Source organism: Ochotona curzoniae, unplaced genomic scaffold (assembly GCF_017591425.1).
Source record: "Ochotona curzoniae isolate NIBS_2020 unplaced genomic scaffold, NIBS_Ocur_1.0 scaffold_2453, whole genome shotgun sequence".
Classification (NCBI taxonomy): Eukaryota; Metazoa; Chordata; class Mammalia; order Lagomorpha; family Ochotonidae; genus Ochotona; species Ochotona curzoniae.
In genome coordinates this window covers 19,052,325-19,075,121 of record NW_024467094.1, presented here as the reverse complement: position 1 = coordinate 19,075,121, position 22,797 = coordinate 19,052,325, and the positions used below count along the sequence as shown (strand labels likewise).

The 22,797-nt window shown below is 43.5% G+C and overlaps 1 protein-coding gene across 1 annotated transcript in view; it reads right to left on the bottom strand.

The window, feature by feature from the left end:
• ACACA (acetyl-CoA carboxylase alpha) overlaps nt 1-22,797 on the bottom strand; it is a 217,218-nt gene that overhangs the window by 44,870 nt on the left and 149,551 nt on the right. The window contains exons 43-45 of the mRNA XM_041001716.1: nt 21,295-21,392; nt 16,065-16,185; nt 15,437-15,547 (exon numbers count right to left, since the gene is read on the bottom strand). Coding sequence (XP_040857650.1) covers nt 15,437-15,547; nt 16,065-16,185; nt 21,295-21,392 — 330 coding nt within the window. The remainder of the gene's footprint in view (nt 1-15,436; nt 15,548-16,064; nt 16,186-21,294; nt 21,393-22,797) is intronic.

The following is a 22,797-nucleotide window of genomic DNA, read 5'->3' as shown; positions in this document are numbered from 1 at the left end:
TTTATGGTCGTCATAAACCCGATGGCCCACAACTGGTCCTTCTGGGACAGACTGTGTGTGTCTCTGCTAAAAGTCATTTAGTGTGATCAGCAGTATTTCTAATTATTAAAATAAAATTGGAAAGGAGAAAAGGAATAAAGAGGAGACTGTGCTGACCCTGAAGGTCTGGTATTCACAAATTCTCCTTGCTGCCTAGAGGAAGTGGGCAGAGGCCATTTTCTACTTAGTAACACTATTTCCTTTCCTTTCTATAATATCTGATAATGTCCAACCACTTAGATCTTACATGGTTCCAAAGTCAGTAACAAACTGATGAGGAATCCAGCTCAGAAAATGGACTGAAAGAGGCTCAGGAATGGTTGACTCAGCTGTTCAACACACCTTGCTGAGACTGGTATGTGATGCAATGCGTGAAACTGCTGCTTGACATGCACACATCCTATATCACAGTGCCCAAGTTCGAGTTCTGGCTACTCTGGGCTTCCAACCCAACTTCCTGCTAATGTGCCTGGGAAGCAGCAGATGACGGCCCTGGTGCATGGGGTTTCTGACACCCACATGGGAATCCCATATCGAGTTCCTAGCTTTGACCTTGTCCAGCTTTCGTCGTTGGAGGCATTCGGAGAATGAAGCAGAAGATGGAAGATCTCTCCTTTCTGTTACACTAACACTTGCAAAGGCAAGAACTCAGTAACTTAGCATTTGCTTCCTTCATAACCTAAAGCTCCAGCTTGGAGGCTGGGCACTGCTGTGTAGAGCCAGTGGCATCTCTCTTTCTGCTCTGGGTTCAGAAGACATCTAACCAGGGTTTCATTGAGACATGGATTAATTTAACTTGGAAACTAACGAGACAGAAAACAAAAACACAAAATCCTGCAGGGTACACTAGCAGAGTCCCCAAACAGTTCTGCCACGTCTCATCTTGGGAGATGGGGGAGGACACAGAAATAAACCTGCTGCTCCACTAACCGCAAACAAATGCTAACAATCATAGCTACTTATCAATCAGGGAAGAGAAAGCTGTACCCGCCAGTTCATCTTCAATGACTGTATGTTTGCAGCACGCACCAGTAGAATGAGGGTGCACACAATAGCTCCTGATTTATAGGGGTCGTTGCTGACTCAAGTGGTTTTAATGATTTTAGAATACTTCACAACAAAAGCTTCAGCCAAGGAAGCAGAATCGGGGCTAGGATCAAATCCATTCCACCTAACCTCGAGACGATCGTGCCATTAACACTTACACGGACCCCAGTCGGCCGCAAGGAAGACAACACAAAGAGCTCACACACAGAGCCGCCACTTTTACTCCCTGTCATGCTGCCCCGCCAACCTCCTGCAGAAGAAGTTGGGGTAGGCAACCCACATCAACAGAATATTCTCGACAGTAGGCGACCTTCGCTCATCAACCTCTTAAACTCTGATGTATGCAGCGATTCAAGTTCCTTGCCATGTTCCAGTTCCCAAATTATTCCCCTTACATTTTCTACTGCATGATGCACACTTTTAATCTGCCCAACAAGCATCAATCACCTTGACATAAAGGAGTCAGCAAAAGAACTGCTGCTTCCGGGGTCCTCCAGGTCAAAGTGGAGAGGCAGCACCAGGAAGTATCAGACGCAGGCACAGCCTCAGCTCCTCCCATTGAAGGGTGCCCACACTGACAGGACAGGCTGTGGGCACGGGATCCAACCCTTGCCCAAGAGGAACTGAAGGCCCCTCCAGAGCATCACTCACTGGAGTGGGCAACCCAAGCATTAGGGGTGCTACATTACAGCTGGTGATGTGCGGAGACCCAGTCATGAAAGGCTCCACAGAAGATGTTCCCCGGCCTTTGGGAATTACTGAGCTGCCTAAGCAGCACGGACGGATGCAGTCCTACGTGCACAGAGGCCCCTGCTGCTGGCACCACTTATCTGCAGATGCTGCAGACAGCTCAGGTTTAGCACAGCTGACAGGCAATGAAAACAGTCTCATGTACTGCCTGCTCTCTCCCTTAAATCGCTTTTGGAGATCAAGATAAACACGTTCTTCTTTTCCCCAGTGCTCCAGACGTTTGACTGAAGTGCCAGAGCATTGTGAGTTTTTTGTGCAAATGAGATCACTATGTAGCACGGAATGAGTGCAGTATTTACTTGTCAGGATATTTGTCAGCACAGACGTGGAGATTTCCAAGTTTCGCAATGTAACTTAGCACAATTTTCTAAAAAATTACTTTTGTCCTGATACACCACATTATTTTGGGGACCCTTCGACACACATACAAATATTTGCGATCATGTGTTGAAGACGTGAGAAATAATGATGCATTTCAATGATGGAACGAAAAAATAGAATCTACGGCTGCTTTCCCCTCCCATTTCTAAGCATCCCTCGGTGGGTCTCGGTGTCTTCTATTTAAAGAAGCAGGGAGGACAAAACTCCTCCTGCATCTAAGAATTAGCTGCACAGAATGAGTCCTCCCTACAACCCTCCTTTTCATTAGGATATTTCCATTCTCAAGAGGATCTGAAGAGACACTCTGCAAATTCACTGAGCGACAGTCATAACTGGACTTCATGAGTGATTCCAGACAGTAAAGTCACTCTGGGAGCTGGAAGGGTATTGATAAAGGTTTGGCAGAGAGAGTGAGGAGAGGAAGAACAAGCTGAGCACTGGAAGGAGTGGTAAACCTGGGACAAAAGAAAGGAGGATGCATGCCAGCGTCGGGGTGGGGGCTGGGGGTGTGGTGAGAAGAGAAGAAGAAGGGCAAGGAAAACCTGTAATAGCTCATCCACTCCTGGCTGCCAGCCCCCTCCTCCCTGACCTTAGAAGACTACATTTTTAAAAGCTGACAAGTAATTCAATCTCCAATTAACAATTTTAAGTGGTGTAGCACATATCACTGTGTAAATGTTTCTCCAGGAATAGATCCAAGGGTGAATGGAATTAAATCTCTAGTGAGACAGGACCAGTGCACCTGTGTTCAAGAACGTGTGGGTGTTCCCAGATACACTTTCTTATTACACAGCCACAGGGGGACAGCTCTTCTCCATTGTTACTATCTCTCTGGCCACCAGCAAGCTAGAGAGAGAGCTGGGTGGCAGTTGGAAGTTTCCATTTGGGGGTGAGAAAGAGACCCATGAAGTTCTGCTCATGGAGGCGGGACAAGTCTTTGACTTGAGACACAGACAGATTCAAGCCCATCCACATCTGTACATACAGCAAATTATAACATCATGAGGCTTTCTGAAAGATTAACTGGGCAAAGAGACTGTAATAGTCACTGGAAAAAGGAGACCAAGAGGCAGGCTAGAAATGACACAAAGACCTGCTTGCGGGAGCAGTGGGCTCACCGGACAACAGAGGGAAGAACTAGATGGCGGAAGGACTGCAGGACTAGCAGGTGCAGTGACAGGAAAGGAGTCTCCTTTTTAATGTGAACAGGTAGGCTCCCACATGATCACTTGCCTGTCAACGGAAGTCACTCATCCATCAACTGCCCTTTCAGCTGGGCACTTGAGAGTTCTAATAAATTACAGACACAGAAATTATTTTAAACAAAGTCTGGTTTGTGGAAGCTTATACTCATAGTAAAAGTGTTCATTTTAGTGCAACTCCTTGCATTCTGACAAACACCCAGTCTTGGAAACAGTACCACCTTCAGAACACAGAGCATGTACATCATCGTAAAAGTTCCCTCATGTCCCTCTGAAATCTGTACCCTATTCCCGCCCCCTAATGACCAATGATCTTTCTGTCCTCCTAGTTTTGTCTTCCCTGGAATGTTATATAAATGCAGTCACAGAGTATGTGGTCTCAGGAGTCTAGCCTCTTGCAGTTTGCATAATTCAACAGATGAACTCAGCGCACCTACCAGGAGTTCCTTGTAATTGTCAACTAGTATCCCAAGCCTTGGAAGTGTCCTGCTTTGTTCATTTGTTTGCCTGTTGGTGGATACCTGGGTTGTTTCCAGGCGGAAGGTGGGGATGGACAAACTGGCATTCCTGTTGATTTTGCTGTATGAATACACTTTCATTTCTGTTGGGTAAATAGCAGCAACATTTGCCAGGCTGTAATTTATATTGTATAACTGACTTTGCATCTACTTATATTTTAGAAAATACTTTAATTTCCGCCAATAATGTGTGAGTTCCAATAGTCTTACATCCTCATCAACGTTTGGAATTTCTCAGTTAAACACTTAAAGAAGGATTAGTGGTGTTTAATTATAGTTTTAATTAGCATTTCCCTATTGACTTCTTTGTGTCCCTAATGATTTCTTTATATTATAAATACCTTCTTTGGTGAAGGATCTTTATTGCTCTAATTCATTGGATTGTTTTCTTACTACTGAGTTTCAGTGACTCTTTATATATTTTGAACATGAGATTTTCATCAGGTATTTTTTCACAAAACAGAATTTTTTTTAAAAAATCCCTGTTACCACATACCTGTTTTCCTAACCAGGCAGGTAGCCACACTGTCAGGCATCAAGGGTCCATTTGCCAAAGTCAAGTGTCAAGGGAGCCAGCAAATTTAATCTCTGTGGGCTTTGTGCTTATGTTTTTTTATTTATACCTTGTGGTAACAACATAATTTTTTCCCTTTGAATACACGAGAAGCCTATCGTGATCCTTACCCTACATTTTGAGCTCCAAGAAAACTAGAATAATCTTTGTATTTCTACATCTTAAGAAGGCTTTACGGAAACAGCCACATATTAAGTATGTGCAAACTACCACCAATCTCAGCCCTCAGTAAAAATTCAACTTCGATGTGCATTTTTAGCAAGTTAAACTAATAAAAACAAGGTTTTCAAGTTAGTAACATGATAGAGTGATCAGTAAAGGAGTGATTCAATTTTTGTACTTTTTAAGGTTTTCCTAGTGCAGACAACAGGGTTCCCCATCCTCTTTCAAAATGCTTTATCTAAGTTAGAATTATATATGTAATATTATACTAGGATTTCCTAAACCTGCTCTGTTGAGAAAAGGTGTATTTTACCAATGGGTTGGATGGAAGACAAAAATACTCTGATTACGTTCCAACAGTCTTGACTTTCCATCTTATGGTCTTGGGGGAATTTGGGCAGGTTCTTTCCCTTTTATCACTGAGATTTCAGTTTTTCAAGATGTGCATTCTATTCTGAAGGGCTTAAATTCCAGACACTGGGACATTATTAAAATTAGGAGCCAGTCAAGAACCAACCAGAAAAACGTGAAGCCCAGATATGGTAATCTGTAGTTCAGCCTAAGCAGCTCTTAAAGCTTCTTTTCATAATTCAACAGTCCCGACTGTGTACATTAGCTGATTAGACTGTGTGATGGTGGCCACACTGAATGAGAGGGGACATAGCTGGATTTGGATCTGTGCACAGGGGACATTCCCCAGAATGATGAACAGCCAGGAGTCAGATTTCTAAGTAGTCTCGTTTCCTGGGTCTTTATCATATTCACACAGCACTCTGTGCACAGTCAGGGCCCAGGTCTCTTTTCCTCCTAGAAAAAAAACTACATTCCTTGCATTTCTAATCTACCAACGTGTGCAGTTCTTGTACTTTTAATTTATGAGTGTTTAGGGGGGAACCTTTCTGACTTGGGAACATATTGGCTCGGTCTAATGCTTGGAGATTATTAAACTTGGAGCTATGCTCCACTATCAAGTCTACAGATCTTTTATTTAGAAGATATGGTGCTCTAAATGCACAAAGAGCTCCCTGTCACCTTCACATTAAAGCCCCTAGTGCCTGGTAAATGGAATTATATAGCTGTCATCTCCTTTCCCCAAAGTTTTAAGAGTACAATGGGCTCATTTTTTCACACTCCATCCCAGCTTCAGAACTAAGAGACCTACTTTGTATTGATTTAAGGTCTCAGAAATAAATAAACCTGCTTCACTGCTGTGATTCACAACAAATTCATGATACACTATTGCATGATATATTTCAAGCTCTTGCTCTGGCTCTCTTTTTCCTCTGGTGAGTGATGAGGGAGGTGGGAGGTGGTGGGGAGCTGCAAAGCTGACAGCCTGATGGTTATTGGAGATGGCTGCTGACTGCAAATCCAAGAACAGACACTGTTGGAGGAGTATGGGAATTTCTTTTCTTTTCCTTTTTTTTTTTTAAGTGGGGGCATGGGTGAGAAGCTAATGCAGTTGAGTTTCAAGCTGGGACTAGGGGAGAAAAGAGGTTGAAGGGAGAAGGGGGTGATAGAGTAGCAAAGCTTCGCGTGAATAGTGATCTGCAGACTCAGAACTATGAACATGTGCAGACGGAGTGAAAGGGGAGGAAAAATCCAAGTGGGAAGGTGTAATGTATGTGATGAGAAAAAAGGAAGCTGAAAAAACTGCACCTCCAGGGCCTGGTGGCGTGGCCTAGCTACTAAAGTCTTTGCCTTGCATGCGCCAGGATCCCATATGGGCGTCAGTTCTAATCCTGGCAGCTCCACTTCATATCCAGCTCCCTGCCTGTAGTCTGAGAAAGCAGTCAAGGATGGTCCAAAGCCTTGGGACCCTGCAATCATGTGGGAGACCTGGAGGAAGTTCCTGGCTTCTGGCTTCGGATCAGCACAGCACTGGTTGTTGCAGTCACTTGGGGAGTGAGTCATCGGATGGAAGATCTTCCTCTCTGTCTCTCCTCTCTATATATCTGACTTTGCAATAAAAATATCTTTTTTTTTTTTTAAAGAGCACTTACTGCACCTCCAAAGGGACCATCCTCATAGCCTTAATGGATACTTGGCTCAAGTTCATGGGCCATGTTTGACCAGAGTGCCAAATCCAAAGGATCCCATGTGCCACCAGGCAGCGGAAGTAGAGGCATTTCTCCATTCTAATTCTCAGGCCATTTCCATATTCTGGAGGCAGGAACAGCCCCTGTGGAGATGGGGTCCATGAGGACACGAGCCAGGGACAGCTCAGCGAGCCGGAAGGATGACATGCTTCAGCAGAGTAGCTCTTGCTTGTGTGTGCTTAAGGCTTTGGATACTGTCAAGCTATATCCCTTTACTGACTCTACCAAACCTTAGCCTAGTGACAGTTTTACATGTCATCTAAAAATACAGCACACAGGGTGACCTGTCCAACAATCACATGCCGGGATGCTGTGAGTATGCCTGGTGAGGACAGGAGACCCCCAAGGTTCCATGGAGCACTCTGAAGTGAAATTGTTTTAGTGGTTTCTTTCTTTTTTAAAAATATTTATTTATTTTATTGGAAAGGCAGATGTACAGAGAGGAGGAGAGACAGAGAGGAAGATCTTCAGTCCGAATATTCACTCCCCAAGTGGCCGCAACAGCTGGTGCTACACCAATCTGTAGCCAGGAGCCAGGAACTTCTTTCCGGGTCTCCCACATGGGTGCAGGGTCCCAAGGCTTTGGGCCATCCTCGACTGCTTTCCCAGGCCACAAGCAGGGAGCTGGATGGGAAGCGGGGCTGCCAGGATTAGAACCGGCGCCCATATGGGATCCCCGTGCGTTCAAGGTGAGGACCTTAACCATTACGCTATGGCGCCAGGCCTGTGGTTTCTCTTTTAACCATCACTGATCTGTTATTTTTAGATAGCAAATGTTATTTATGAATTTAGTTTCTTCTCTACAATAGTATTTCCACCCCTTACTACATTTGTCCTTTAGACAAGATCAAACTCTGAAAGAAAAATAATCAGGCAAGGTTGGTTCCATTGGATTTCTTGCAGGTCTTACCATAAAAATGTGAGCATCTTTGTTGATTTAGATTACTATTCTTTTCTATTTTTGGGGTGTGTTTTCTTGTTTATTTGAAAGACAGAAGTAAAGGGGTTCTCTCACCTACTAGGTTACTCCACAGATGCCTGCAATAGCTGGGAATGGCCAAGCTGAAGCCAGGAGCCTGGAATTCCATCTGGGTCTTCCAACTACTTGAGTCATCATCTGCCTTCTCTGCCAGTGCACATCGTCAGGAAGCTGAATGAGGACTCGAACCTGGGCACTCCAATAGGAGGTGCAGATGTCTTAGGCAGTACTCTAGCTGTGCTAAATGCTCAGTTCTGAACACTATTTTAATTGAAGAGAATCAGTCTATTTCACAGGGAAAGACTTTAGCCAAATTTAAGGAAGAACATTACATGGCCAAAAGGGGTTGACTCAAAATGTACTGAGCACCCCTTCAGTTCTGTATCTCAGGTGTAACTGCGCGTTTGGCAAGAGTGTCAGAGAGGAAGCATATAGAACAGTGGGATGCTTGAGCTTTTCAGGATCCTCCCGTTACAAACATTTATCATTTTTTGATCACTTATGATTTTGCACAACACTACCACCACAACATTTACTTTTCCATAATCTAGATAAGAACGAAATAAAACAAGTCATTATGCATGACAACTTCCACTGCTAATTTCATGGATATATAATGATCTCATGTCACTAACACGTACCCTTACTACTACAGGACAGCTGATGTGTCATAACTTAAATTCTTTGAACCCATTCTCCTCCTGCCAGAGCCAGAGTCCATGTATATTTTCATAACGTCACAAGAATACTAGAGATCACACAGAATTTAAGATTGAGGGAATCCTCTGGTCCTTTAAGGTAAAAAATATACCTAAGTCTTTGTCCCAATTTACAAGGAGGAAATTGAGGCTCTCAAAAAGATTGTTTAAGTCCAGGGCCCAGTGCCATTGCCTAGCAGCTAAAGTCCTCACCTTGTATGTCCCAGGATCCCATATGGGTGCCAGTTCTAATCCTGGCAGCTCCACTTCCCATCCAGCTCCCTGCTTGTGGCCTGGGAAAGCAGTCCAGGACGGCCTAAGGCCTTGGGACCCTGCACCCATGTGGGAGACCTGGAGGAGCTCCTGGCTACGAATCAGCACAGCACCGACCCTTGTGCTCACTTGGGGAGTGAATCATCAGATGGAAGAGAGTTCTCTGTCGTTCCTCCTCTCTGTATGTCTGACTTTGCAATAAAAATAAATAATTAAAAATCTTATATATATATAAAAAGATTAAAGTCCAAAAGTTACTTACCTAGTACAGATAAAAGCCTCCCCCCCCACCCAAATCTGAATCTAAAAGTTCAGAAACTGCAAGAAGTTTGAGTACATCCGTAACAGGTCACTCAGTGTGACCAACGCTGAATCTGAACACAGTGCCCCACTCTGGGTCTCAGAACCTTTCCTTTGGGCTGGCACTGGCGGGTCCTCCCAAGCTCTCGGCATCTATGCCTCCAAACATATGAGGGAACTTCTTATGGGCGGAAGGCAACTGGGGTAACACAGCTCTGCATGGCAATTCTACCTGTGAGCTCTCCCAACAGCACTGGCTGGCAGATCACCAAGATCACTCACAGAGTCCAACATGCCGGATGCAGCTTTCTTCCAAACCCAACACCAAACAACACCAAACAGAAAGTAAACCATCCCAGACTTGCCCCCTATCCCTGGCTTCTTGGGTGTTTGTGTATCTGTGGGTAGTGAAGGTGGGCGCAGCTCTCCCCACAGCAACACTCCTTGAGCACAGCTGATTCAGACAGGAAGTAAAAACACCCCTTCAGAAAAGTAGAGCAAGCCCATCTGCAGCTGAGGGAGTAACAGGGACTGTCTATTGTGAAAATAGGTAGTTAGGGACTTTTAAAAATGCAAATTGCTGGAGTGATGACGGCCCATTGTATCAACAAGTCCTTTGGGACGCTTGCAGACGGATGACTGACACATATACTACCCTATCATGACCCTACAGGACGCCTCTCACATTAATGGCTTTCCAAAGTGCGTTGATTGTCTTCAGATAACACCTACTGGGGAAGGCAACACACAGATGTACTACTATGGGAAGAGCTGCTGTCTCATTTCCTCGACGGAATTTTTGCTTTCAAAGGACCACAGAGTATCCAGAACACTGTTTATTATTTCCTATCCAGAGCCTGGGTAATGAATTGGGATGAGAAAGGACCCTCAACGTACCTTAGCAAACACGGCAGCTGTACCAGCCAGTGTTTACCGCTATTAACTCAACCTCACAACAATTCCAGTTTATAGGTACTATTTTTATTCCCTATTTTACAGTTAATTAAAACGTAACCTAAAGAGGTTAAGCAAGTTGCTCAATGTCGCAGAGCTCGAAGAGCCCGGAATTAAACCTAGACAGGCTGCCTCTAGGACCCAGGCTTTTAATCTCTCTAAGTGACATGAAAGTTATCATACAGCCCACCTTACAGAGAGATCTAAATCACCTTCCCTTCCCTCTGAGAGTCTTCCTGGCTTCGCTTTGCATGTCAGAGAGCCATGGGTGAGCATGGGCAGTGCCCCTGGTGTGACACACAAGTCCCCATTCATGAGAAGAGCCCTGATACAGTGGCCAACAGAGTCAATGGTGGTAACTTCACATTTCACTCTGCACAATTCTATACAAATGTGCGTATGGAAACCGAGATCCAAAGAAGGATAAACTTGGACCAGGTATCAAAAGCAAGATTAGCGGAATTCACCACTTAGAAGACTAACAGCCCTAGTCACATCCATCATGTAATTTCTTTCTTCCTGGCAATTTCAGTGCAAAGAGGGGTCTGATCTCATTAAGAAAGATGAAATTATGGGGTTTTTTTTCTTCCTTCATTCCTTCTTTTAAAATGCTTACCACAAGGAAGTCACATGTCACTCCTGAGTGCCCGGCAATCAGCTCAGCCCAGGCCTTACCTCTATAGGTAGCTGCTGTGCACAGCACAATGGTTAACTGCAAATTTGGATTTCTGTGTATATAGTGGACGCTCTCACCAAGGCCTGGGCAATGGATTCAGGCCCTACAGACTCAACTTTGTTTCTGTGTTCTTATAACACAATATCCTTCCCGCTTTTCTGGCACCTGACACTATGCTAAACAGACTTAGCAATATCAGAGGAAGTGGTGGCAAGAGGAAGTAAATGCAAAACTAAACGTGAGGCATCTGCACTCGGGAGTGTGTGTGTGTTTCTGCAAATAACCTCAGTTCCTTAAGGGGCAAAGAAGTCAGTCGCCCAACATCACGGGCATGGTGCTTTGCTAGGCCTGCAGGACTCTCTCCAAGTAGGCAGTCTGCCACATTTGCCAGGTCTGTCCTCCCCACTCAGGGAGGCACCCTGTTGTCTACAGCCTACTGCCGCTGGAGTGAGGAACTTCTGACTGACTTACTACCTTGAATGGCATGAAATAGTCTGCCCTAGGAAGCTTCTCTTATGTCACCACTCTCCAGACATTTGGATTGCAAAAGAAAATGACCAAACCACCTTCTCTTCTTTGGTTTTATACACAGAGACCCGAGCCCTTCTCTTATAAAACCTAGGGACATGGAAGTTTATTTTTCAGCTTCTGACTCTGGTCCATGTCAATAGAAGCATGTCCATTTCCTTCATACTGTCTGAATGTTCTGATCTGCAAAATGGCCTGACACCACTAGGCCAGCCCAGAAGACCACGGCAGTCAAACAGAGGTTCCTTATGTTGAGTTCATCATGCTGCGCCACTCACGAGCTCATTGCCTTTGACTCAAATGGGTTTCCACAACCCTAGAGAAACTCGATAGAATAGCCTTCCTCAAGCAGTATTTGAATATTTCACATGTAACTGCAGTCAACAAAGCAAGACAGACTGGAAAGAGCATACCAACACTGAAATTGTCAAAAGAGAGGGATACAAACACAAATGTAGGAAACATCTTCTGGACTTGCAACAAAGGACACAGTGGCAAAAGATAGAACCCAACAATAAAAGGCATACAGAGAGGCCATGGAAGGTACAACACTGGGAAACCACTGCAGTGTTTAAATGTTACACACACTTAACTGCTGCTAGCTATGAAGGGAAACCCTTTAAAACATTAAGAGGCCCCGGATGCAAAAACATATGGGAGTGTAAACTAATGGAAAACGGGTCAGCAACACCCTGCACGTGCAGAGGTGGGGTACATGTGCATGCATTAAGCTGGGAATGTGCGTCTCCTCAGCTTCGGCTCTGTTAAAGCAACAAACAATTTACATGGTGCTGCATCCTGTGAATACGGTACATGCAGTGTCAACCATTCTCCTCAAATCGAAGCATGTAAAGTCGCATCAGTGATGGGGCTAGGGAGGAGAGGAGGGGAAGAGGAAAAGCCTAGCTAAAGAAAGTTTTTTAAAAATCTCTATCTCAGCAAAAGTTTTCATTAAAATTTTAGACAAATGATCCTGGTGTCCTTCTCCCTTGCTGCCTGGGGCTCCATGCTATTTCTATGCAAATAACAACCTCGTGGTTTATATCTTATTATTTCCACCGGAGCTGCAGCGACATGACCTGAGACGTGTAAGAGGCAGGGAGGTGGTGGGGAGGAGGGGAGGGAGGGTGTAGGAGAGGAGAGAGAAAGAGAGAGAAAGAGAGGGAGAAAGGGAGAGAGATGGAGTGGGTGTTCACTGAAGTGTGAAAAAATATTGTCAGGAGTGAGCGTCAAGAACAAAAAAAAAATTGCAGGGATAACGTGTTTATTTCAGTCCCGCCACCCCCAACCCCCACGCCCCCCCCTTTGCAAACCGGCACCTTTTAAAATTCATTGGGCATCAGGCGATCATGCACAATCCATCTGCTTTCACTTTATCATTTGCATTTCATGCCTCCTGGCTTTTGATGTGCTGATACTTTGATGCAGTCAGGAGACGCGCATTATCATTATTTCAATTTTCAAAGGGGTCAACGGGATCGGCACTTGCACACACAAGATTTTTTCTTTCTACAACCTCTGTGCACCACCCCCTCCTTATTCTTCACCCCAATGTTTAACATAAAGGATGAAGACTCAAAAAGGCAAGGGTCAAATGTTTACCATCTAAGACTATATATAAACTTGCACATGCCACCTATGTTTCCCCATTACACGCATACTCTGAGCAAAATGGTCAGGGTTTAAGAAAGGGGACTCCACGGTGTTTCACACACAAAGACTTTCTCGCATGGAGACTCGGGGAGGCACACAGGCAGAGGGAAAGAGAGATATCTATGGGCAAGACACAGACACAAAGAGAGAGATCAGCACTCACACGGAAGAGACACGCATTGAGAGAATCGCAACACTCTGGGAGCGGGAAGGCAGAGAAATACCTGCAGAAAGGAAGGCAGAGACGCAGGACCCCATCAGCACACAAAGAGCGTGCACCAGGAGTGAGCCAGAGGCGATCGGAGCCGGGGAGCTCCCACACAGTTTCCTTTTTCATACCTGATAAGCAAAGGGGCTGATACGACATTCTTAATAAATTTGCATGAAATCAGGTGTCTTCCAGCAACATGACTCTGTATTTAAGAGGTGCTGACATGGAGACAGGGAAGCAGGCAGAGCAGGATTAGGCAACCTCTATAAATGATTACTCTCTTCAGCTAAAAATGATCATGTCCTTCTGGAAATGAAGCATCATGCGCTGGGTTACAGCTGCAGCATTGCTTGCTCTTTTTTTTTTTTTTCTTTCTGCTTGAAACTAGCTCTTTTCTTTAACAATCAGCCCTGCGGACCAGGAAGAAAATGAATATAATAAATTTGATCTTAAGGATGCAATCAGATTTTAAGGGAAAAAAATCACCAATGCATTTTTTTTTTATGACACAAATCAAATTCAACTATCAATTTGCCAGGCAAAAAAAATCAAAACAAAAAAACCCCACCCAGCCTTTCCTTGGGCTATATTCTTTGTGCTTAAAATAACAGTACTTTTTAGGGAGGGAAACTGAGTGTAAAAAGACACATCTCAGAAACCAACTCTATTTAGGTATGAAAATATTATGGAAATGATTTTCTTCAGCAGGCATTAATCTCATTCTAAGAAGATATACAAAAGAGCAAACAAAAAAAAAATTAAGATAATTAGCTGTTTTCCTCACTGCCATAATCTTTAGTAGTAGTGGTTCACAAGCTTGATTTCCAAGCTGTTCTCCAAGAAAAGGGGAGGATGGCCCCGTGTGCCAGGCCAGTACAACTTTGCCTTTCCTTGGAGAAACAAGCAAACCTCGAGCAGGCGGAGGGTTCAGAGAAGGCAGACAACAAGTCGATCCTGGCCAACAATTCCTCCAACTTCTGATGCCCTCCAAACTCACTGGGCCAATAGGAATGTCAATTTTTCCTACATGGGATCTAGAGGTCGCTATGTTCCCATCTTTCCACTTGAAAGTCAAGGCTTGACTGAAAAATTCCTGAATTTTTCCAACACAATATGTCCCTGCCTGCAGGCTCACCCACCAAATCACAGGAGAGAGAGGAGCTTTAGTGAAGGCCAAGCCCTAGGCTGTGCCACTTAGAGTTTCTTGTTTAGTCTCCATAAGGTTGTCTGGAGATATAAACTATTATCCCTCTTTAACAGTTAAAGTCGAGGAGCTAAGAGGGTAAATAAATTATGTGAGGGCAGCCAGCTCCAGACAATTCTGTTCTACATTTTTAACTTGGAGAAACTCATTTCCTGAAGCCTGCTGAGAAGTCACAGCTGCATTGCCTTCCATGATGGCAGCTTTCACTCTTCAGAGCAGAAACCCCACCATCCATTTTCCCTCTTTGGAAAAGTCCTCTTCAACTCGGGATAAAACAGCACAAGCCTTTCTTTGCCTTGTCTAAAGCTCGCTGTCAAAGTCTGTCAGATGTGGCCATTGTGGTAGCCCAACTGGCTAATACACTGACTGTAAATGCTGGCATCTCATGTGGGTACTGGTTAGTATCCCGAATTTCTAATTCTGATCTTAGAAAAGCAGCAGAGGAAGACATGGTTTGGGGCCCCTTCACCTGTGTGGGAGACCCAGAAGCTCCTGGTTTCAAGTAGGCTCAGCTCTGACCATTGTGGTCATTTGGGGAGTGAACCAGTGGATACAAGACCTTTCTCTGTCACTCTAGCTCTCTGTAAATCTGCCTTTCTAATAAAAATAAATCTTTAAAAAAAAATCTCTTTCCCAGAAGTCCATCCATATATCCATTCATCCTTCTCATTCACTATTGCCATGCACAAAAGACCACCGTAATTGCCTTTTTTAAGAGGCACATTCACAGATTTCTCAAAACATTAAATCACTCAGGCCAGTGCATAACCCATTCTGCAGATCTGAAATAGGAATTGTACAGTTGGAATCAGAGTTAGCTCCAAGTGTTAGACAGATCTTCTCACCTTCCTTCTGACACAGATGAGAAAAGGGAGGGTGTGAAGACAAAATAAGCATTCACCAAATCCTTGGTCTTTCTAGAAAAGCACTAGAATGTAAGCTCTGTGGAGCAAGGGTTTTATACAGTTTCTTCACTAACATACCATACATACGGCTTAGAACAATACCTCTAACATAATAGAAATTAAGAGTGAAATGAATAAATGAATGAATGAAAAGGCAAGCAAGCCAACAGGCATGGGAGCTGGTGGAAGAAGACATAGACTGAGAAGGCACAGAAGGAATCATTCCCCTCCAGTCAATCCTGAATTAAGAACTCACAATTATCTTCAAATCCCACAAACTTACTTTGTTGAGGGCCCCGGCTCCTGTCAGAATCAGGTGAGAATTCTCAACCTGGATAGTTCTCTGTCCCAGTCGGACAAGGTAAGCCCCAATCCCAATGGCCCGACATGTCACCTTAAAAAACAAACAGAAATCTGCATGTCACATGCTGTGTCCTTTTTCAATCTATTAATAATGGAGGCACAGATAGATAAAATTCACATTCACAGAAGCAAACATTGTTTTTTATGAAGCCTAAGTCCTAATGATACAAAAACAATTTTCTGGTCAAAGAAAACAAGAGATAAATTTCATTCAATAGTGCAGGTATCAGATACTTGCACAACTCTTCTCTACTTTTGCCCATTTCACAGATGTCTGCTAGGGGCATGAGTAAGTGGGAGAAGAATTCCAAGCTGCTAAAAGTGTGATAGAATATTCAAGGAAATATGAAGTTAAACTGTAGGCTAAAATCAGCCTAGGTTTATTTGGGAAAGTCTGTTACTTATATCATCCCAAGTCCTCATTATCATGTGTTATAAAATAAAATTGTAGATAGGTAATTTTCAAGAAATGCTCTCATTTAAGAGCAAATAGCAGACCTAGCTGCAGGGTCATCTCTCCAAAAATTCCACATTCTGGGAAGATTTACCAGGCTGATGGTGATGATCTCATCATAGGCTAACGAGGATTCTCCAGCAATCATGCCAGAACCTCGAAGGTTCTCTGCTCCAAGCCCCTCTTCTTTTCCGATAATATCTGTTATCTTGTACCTGTTGGATACAGCCATACCAAATTATAAAGATTAACCAGAGTAACAGCAAACCATTCTAAGAATAATTGCTAAAAGCATATGGAAAATCTTGCATTTAACACCCTTATTTTTAACACCTTTCCCTTGTCTGTCTTGCTCAGCTTTACTCATAAAGCCTAGTGTTTCCTATTTTACCTGAAAGCAATCAAGTACCACAGAAGGAGCACCAAGGTTTAAATTCTTGCTCTGATATATACAGCAGTGCGACATGGGGACAATACAGTAACTTCTGTAAAATGGGTATGACAGTATCAAGCAGGTGACATGAGAGCTAAACCAGAGTGTAAATGGAGAGGGCTTGACATGTAGAAGGTGATAGGATTTCATATGTGCTCTTCTACTCTCTGAAACAAGCTTCTTAACAGCGGAGTCAATGCATTCCTTTATAATAAGCACCAGTCATTACATTAACCATTTTAAGCAAGAATAAAAACCTCTAAACAGAGAGGTAGTAATGAAAGTTTAAGCCAGTTTCTCAGGTTAAAAAAAAAAAGTTCTCTTTCCCAAATCAAGATGAAGTGAAGTCCAACCCAGTGAACATTCATTCTTGCTTCTTCATAAATATCAAGTGTATACATGAGGGTTCCTGGCTACAGTTCTCTGGAGGGGCAGGTGGAATGTGTGTAGAAGTGAAATGCTGACCAAGTTGTCTGGAAAGCATCCTGTGGATCTAGTGGGAGTCACTCATCTGTCTTCCTGGCAGGGGATTAGGAGTGATAGCTGATAATGGGAAATGGGAGATGGGGAAATGCAACTAATAAAAGACAGGAAAAAATACAAAGTTGGAAGCAGAGATGGGCATATATTATTTATTGTTCCATGTGTACCCAGAAGGCTTGGCACTGGGCACAGTTTTACAAATTGAAATAATAAATAAGTATCCCTTTGTGGCTCTTAAACTACTTCTCTCCACCCCGTATTTCTCTGCTCCCTTCTTTATTTCCAGCCCTCCATCAATTCCTTTCCTTTGCCCTTGCTGCTGGTCTGTGACTTTGATCTCTGCTTCCGAGATCCCCTTGCTTTTCTATTTTTAGCCCCTCCCAATGTTCAATAATTCCCCAACTCTTCCTTTTGTTCTCTGCCTAAACTCTGGATTCCAGATTTATGTTGTATATGGAGCTAATCTCCCATAAGAGGTTAATGACCCACATTAATTTGGGGAAGCTGGTAAAGTATCCTCTTGATAAGGGCCACATACCATGGAGTCACCGACACTCAGGGGCCCAGTCAGCCATCCCTGGAAAGCACGGCCTCCCTCTTCTGGGCTGCGTTCAGCTCCACAGGGATTCATCATTTGTTAAGTAGTACTGTCTCCCACTCTATTACATAAAAGGAACTAAAATGTCCCACTTTCCTGTTCTATGACCTGAGTCTCCTGCCACCTAGGTCTATCATTCTTTCCAGTAGTACTATATATTTTAAGCATCACAATAAAAAAAAAACCTTTGTATAACATACTATAGTTAACAAAATATTCATATACACAATTTTTGATCCTTACAATAAACCATAGATAGATAGGCAATATCATCTCCATCCTTAAAGATAATAACGACAGCCAAGATTTTAAAATCCATTTGTTTCTTTGACAGGCAGAGACAAGAAGACAGATTTTCTAATGCTCAAATGCCTGCAAAAGCCAGACCTGGGCTAGGTCGAAGGCAGGAGCCAGGAATTCCATGCAGGTCTCCCATGTGGGTTATCAAGGACAACACTACTTAAGTCACCATCTGTTGCCTCCCAGGGGGTGCATTAGCAGTAAGATGGAAAGGAGAGCAGAGTCAGGACCCAAGTTTAGGCATACCATACAAGATGCAGGCATTCTAAGTGACAGTTAACTGCTCCACCCGATGTCTGCCCCACAGCAGGATGTCCCATTGCTTACTAGCTGCTTGGTGCTGTGGTTAAGGCTCGTTGTGATGAGCAACTTCGTAACAGAAAAAACCTTGTTTTATAATAAAAGCAATACACAGGCCCGGCGTGATAGTGTAGTGCTTAACATCCTCGCCTTGCACGCGCCAGGATCCCATATGGGCACTGGTTCTAATCCCGGCAGCCCCGCTTCCCATCTAGCTCCCTGCCTGTGGCCTGGGAAAGCAGTCGAGGATGGCACAAAGCCTTAGGACCCTGTACCCACGTGGGAGACCCGGAGGAAGTTTCTGGCTTCAGATTGGCTCAGCTCCAGCCATTGCTGCTGATAGGGGAGTGAACCAATGGATGGAAGATCTTCCTCTCTGTCTCTCCTCTTCTCTGTATATTTGCCTTTCCAATAAAAATAAATAAATTTTTTTAAATAAATAAAATCAATACACAAAATCAACAACTTTCATAGATACCAGTACTCAAGAGCTTAAAATTATAATGGGGCAGGCCGGCAGGGTAAAGCCACGCCTGGATCCCACGTTTGACCGCAGGTTTGAAATCCAAATACTCTGCTTCAGACCTAATTCTCTGATAATGGACTGGGAAGCAGAGGATAAACGCCCAAAAACTCGAGTGCTTGTCAGCCTTATGAGAACCGGATGCTGTTCCTGTCTGCTGGCATTAGCCAGGCCCAGCCTGGGCTGCTGGGGGCATTTGGGGAATGACCAGAAATTAAAGATCTGTATCTGCATTTCAAATAAATAAGTAAGTAAATCACTCTTAAATTATAAAATGAGGAAATTCCCAGAGTAGCAAAAAAAAAAAAGCTATGTATTAATAAACAAGGAAAATTGGCAAAACCCCACCATACTCATATTTTGCCCCAAAGCATCCTAGGCTAACATAGTGAACCCAAAGGGGTCCACATTTTTTTTTTATTTGTTACTGGAAAGTCAGATTTACAGGGAGAAGGAGAAACAGAGAAAGGTCTTTCATCCACTGTTTCACAAACACAAGTGACTACAATGGCAGGAGCTAAGCCAACCTGGAGCTAGGAGCTCCTCTGGATCTCCACCCGGGTGCAGGGTCCCGAGGCCACTGGCCATCTTGCTTTCCCAGGCAACAAGCAGAAAGCTTAATGGGAAGTGGAGTAGCTGGGACACAAACCAGTGCCCACATGAGATTCTGGCACCTGCAAGGCAAGGACTTTAGCCGCTAAGTTACCACACTGGGCCCAGACCTCTTTGAGAGAAACACTATCACCTGGTACTTGATGGAGCCCACAGGAATTAGAACCTTTATGAAGTTCTGGATTTTTCTTTTTAAGATTTATTTATTTATTTTAAGGTCAGAGTTACATGGCTGGGGATGGGGAGATAAAGAGTGAGCCTCCATTCTCTGGCTCATTTTTCAGATAGTTGCAATAACGCAGGCCAAGCTGAAGCAGAGTCAAAAACTTCCTCTGGGTCTCCCATGGGTTAGGAGCCCAAGTACATAGGTCATCTTCTGCTATTTTTCCCAGGCCATTATCAGGGAGTTGGATGGGAAGTGGAGCAGCCAGGACTCAAACCGGTGCCCCCATGGGATGCCAAACTGTGGGTGGCAGCTTTATCTTCTACTTGACAACACTGGCCCTGGGGAGTTCAGGATTTAACCATGCATAGTGCTGTATTGCTTTCAACAATGTTTAATGTTTACCAAGCAAGATTTTTAGCATTTCTATCGGAGGAAAAAAACAAGCTCTATACAAAAATAAAATCTGAGGTATTATGTAGACACAACTAGCCCCTTAGGTTGAGGAATGATTATGTAATAATAATATAGTATTTCAAGAATGCAAGAAATTCTCTCCAAAAATTGCAGCAGTGAAGGCTCAATCAATCGAGTTCCTGCTTCTTGCTTCAGCCTGGTCCAGCTTTGGCTGTTATGGAGTAAAATACAGAGGGGCAACCAGAGATGGGAGATCTCTGTCTCTCTGCTTTGCAAATAAATAAAATAAGTAATTGCAATTCTTTTTTGTTGTGGCACAGCAAAATAAGCTGCTGCTTGTGATGTTAGCACCCATACGGTGCTGGTTCGAGCCCTGGCTATGTTGCTTCTAATCTGGTTGTGCCTCTGCAACTCATGTGGGAGACCCAATATAGTTCTGGAATAACAACTTCAGTCTGGCCCAGCCCTACTCATGGGCCATGTGGGGAGTCAACCAGCAGATGGAAGAACTCTGTCACTCTGCCTGTCAAATAAATGGAGACAATTATGTTTAGTGAAGTAAGACAGACCCAAAAGGAAAAACAATATATTTTCGCTTGTTTGTGGTAGTTAATATATATGGATACCTAGATACAGGGGGAAAAAATGATACTAGTGTGGAAACAATGGTATTACCCACTTTCGTGTAACCCTTGACCCTTCGTACTCTAAGCAACTAAGAAAGATTAATTTGAAAAAAAAAAAGGAAAAAAAATATGGATATACTACTGTTGTTTTAATGATCTATGATTATCTTAACATCACCACATGAGTGAAATGAACATCTTTAAATTTGATTATTTATGGTCCTTGTCTATATTCCTGGTGAACTATTGTTTTTTTACTTCTTCAACTCTTTATTTATGGAGCATGAAGCCTTTGACCAATGTAAATTTAGAATACATTATCACAAAAGGGAAGGAAGAAAGGAAGGAAGAAGGAAGGACAGAAATTTACATTTTTGAAATTGTAAAAATTAGAACTGAATCAGTTCTCCTTGTATTAATAACACATTAACATGAGAATTGTGCTGTGACTAGCATGCATTTGTTGTGACCTTAAGAACTCATAGCATTAAAAAATTCTTAAAAAAAACTTAAGACGCTTATTATAATGACAATTATGTTAAAAAAAAAAAAGGGATATAGAAAACATAGACCACAACACATATTAATTATGGCCTTGGGTAGGATTCTGAGTAATTTTTTTTTTCTTTACATGTTTCCATAGTTTTAAAATGAAAAAGTATTATAATCGAAAAGCTTCAATAACAAGGACCTTCAGCTAATAAGTGGTAAAGTTGATACCAGTTTAAGATATGCCAATGATATAACAAGCAACCTTCAATGGCCTTTAAGCTTACTGAGAGCAGGCCAGTAGGGGAATTGTCATAGTTCCCTTTCCTTTGGCATGGTCAAATAATTCTGATACAAATATACAAACAAATAGAACTTACCTGGATTCTCCTTCGTCTTCCACATGTTCACAATGGACAGAGTTGAGAGCACTGACCCTCTTATAATCTTGAGGGGTCAGATATAAATACTTGTATCCCTGTAAAGCACAAACCACTTTCAACTTATTACGTGCCATTATCACATTCAGAAAACGCAGCAAAGCCTGGGTAATGAAGCTGGCTCAAAGCTAACTTTAAATTGCAACATTACCTCTTGGACATACTAATGCATTGCATGCTGGCATTCTGGCATGGACAACTCTCATGTGAATGAGGGAACTAACTAATTTTTTCAATCATTGCATGCCTGTCTGAAATAAACTGCCTTAGAGCTACTAACTTGTGTCAGAAGCCATTCATTTTATGTTTAGCAGAGTTAAAGGGTCATTTTCTGGGGCAGCAGGTCAGACAGTGTTTGGGAAACCTGCGTTAGGCATCCGAATGCCTTGCTTTGAGTCCCAATTCCACAGTCGACTCCAGCTTATTGCTAAGGCAGATCCTGAGAGGCAGTGGACAATGGCTTCAAGGAGTTCTGTCCCTGTCACTCAGTGGGATGCACATTCAGTTGCAGGTGCCTGGCTTCAGACCGGCCGGATCCAGTAGTAACAGGTATTTGGGGAGGAAATAAGCAAATGGAAGATGTTTGTCCTTCTCTCTCTCCCCACCTTTCAAATAAATTGTAAAAACGTAACAAATTATTATCATTTTAAAGATTTACTTATTTTTATTGGAAAGGCAGAAATACAAAGAGGAGGAGAGACAGAGAGGAAGGTCTTCCATTCGATGATTCACTCCCCAATTGGCCACAATGGCTGGAGCTGAGCCAATCTGAAGCCAGGAGCCTCTTCTGGGTCTCCCATGCGGGTGCAGGGCCCCAAAGCTTAGTGCCGTCCTCAACTGCTTACCCAGGCCATAAGCAGGGAGCTGGATGGGAAGCAGGGCCGCTGGGATTAGAACCAGCACCCGTATGGGAGCCCAGTGTGTGCAAGGCAAGGACTTTAGCAATAGGCTACTGCGCTGGGTCCCCATTATGTTGTTGGTTTTTTTTTTTTAAAGATTCATATATATATTTTTTGAGAGCATAGAGTTAAAGAGAGAGAAAGAGAAACACGTAGAGATCTTCCATCTGCTGATTCACTCCTCAAATGGTCCCAATGGCCAGAGCCAGCCTGGTCTGAGGTTAGAAGCCAGGAGCCTCTTCCGGGTCTCCCACGCGGGTGCAGGGTCCCAAAGCTTTGGGCCGTCCTTGACTGCTTTCCCGGGCCACAGGCAGGGAGCTGGATGGGAAGCGGGACTGCCGGGATTAGAACCGGCGCCCATATGGGATCCCGGGCGTGCAAGGCAAGGACCTTAACCACTGCGCCACTGCACCAGGCCCCATCTTCTACTATTCTTTCAGGTGTATCGCAACTGAAGCAGCTAGGACTCAAACTAGTGTCCATATAGGATACCAGTACCATGGGTGGAAACTTAGCTTGCTGTGCCACAGTACTGGTTCCCCGC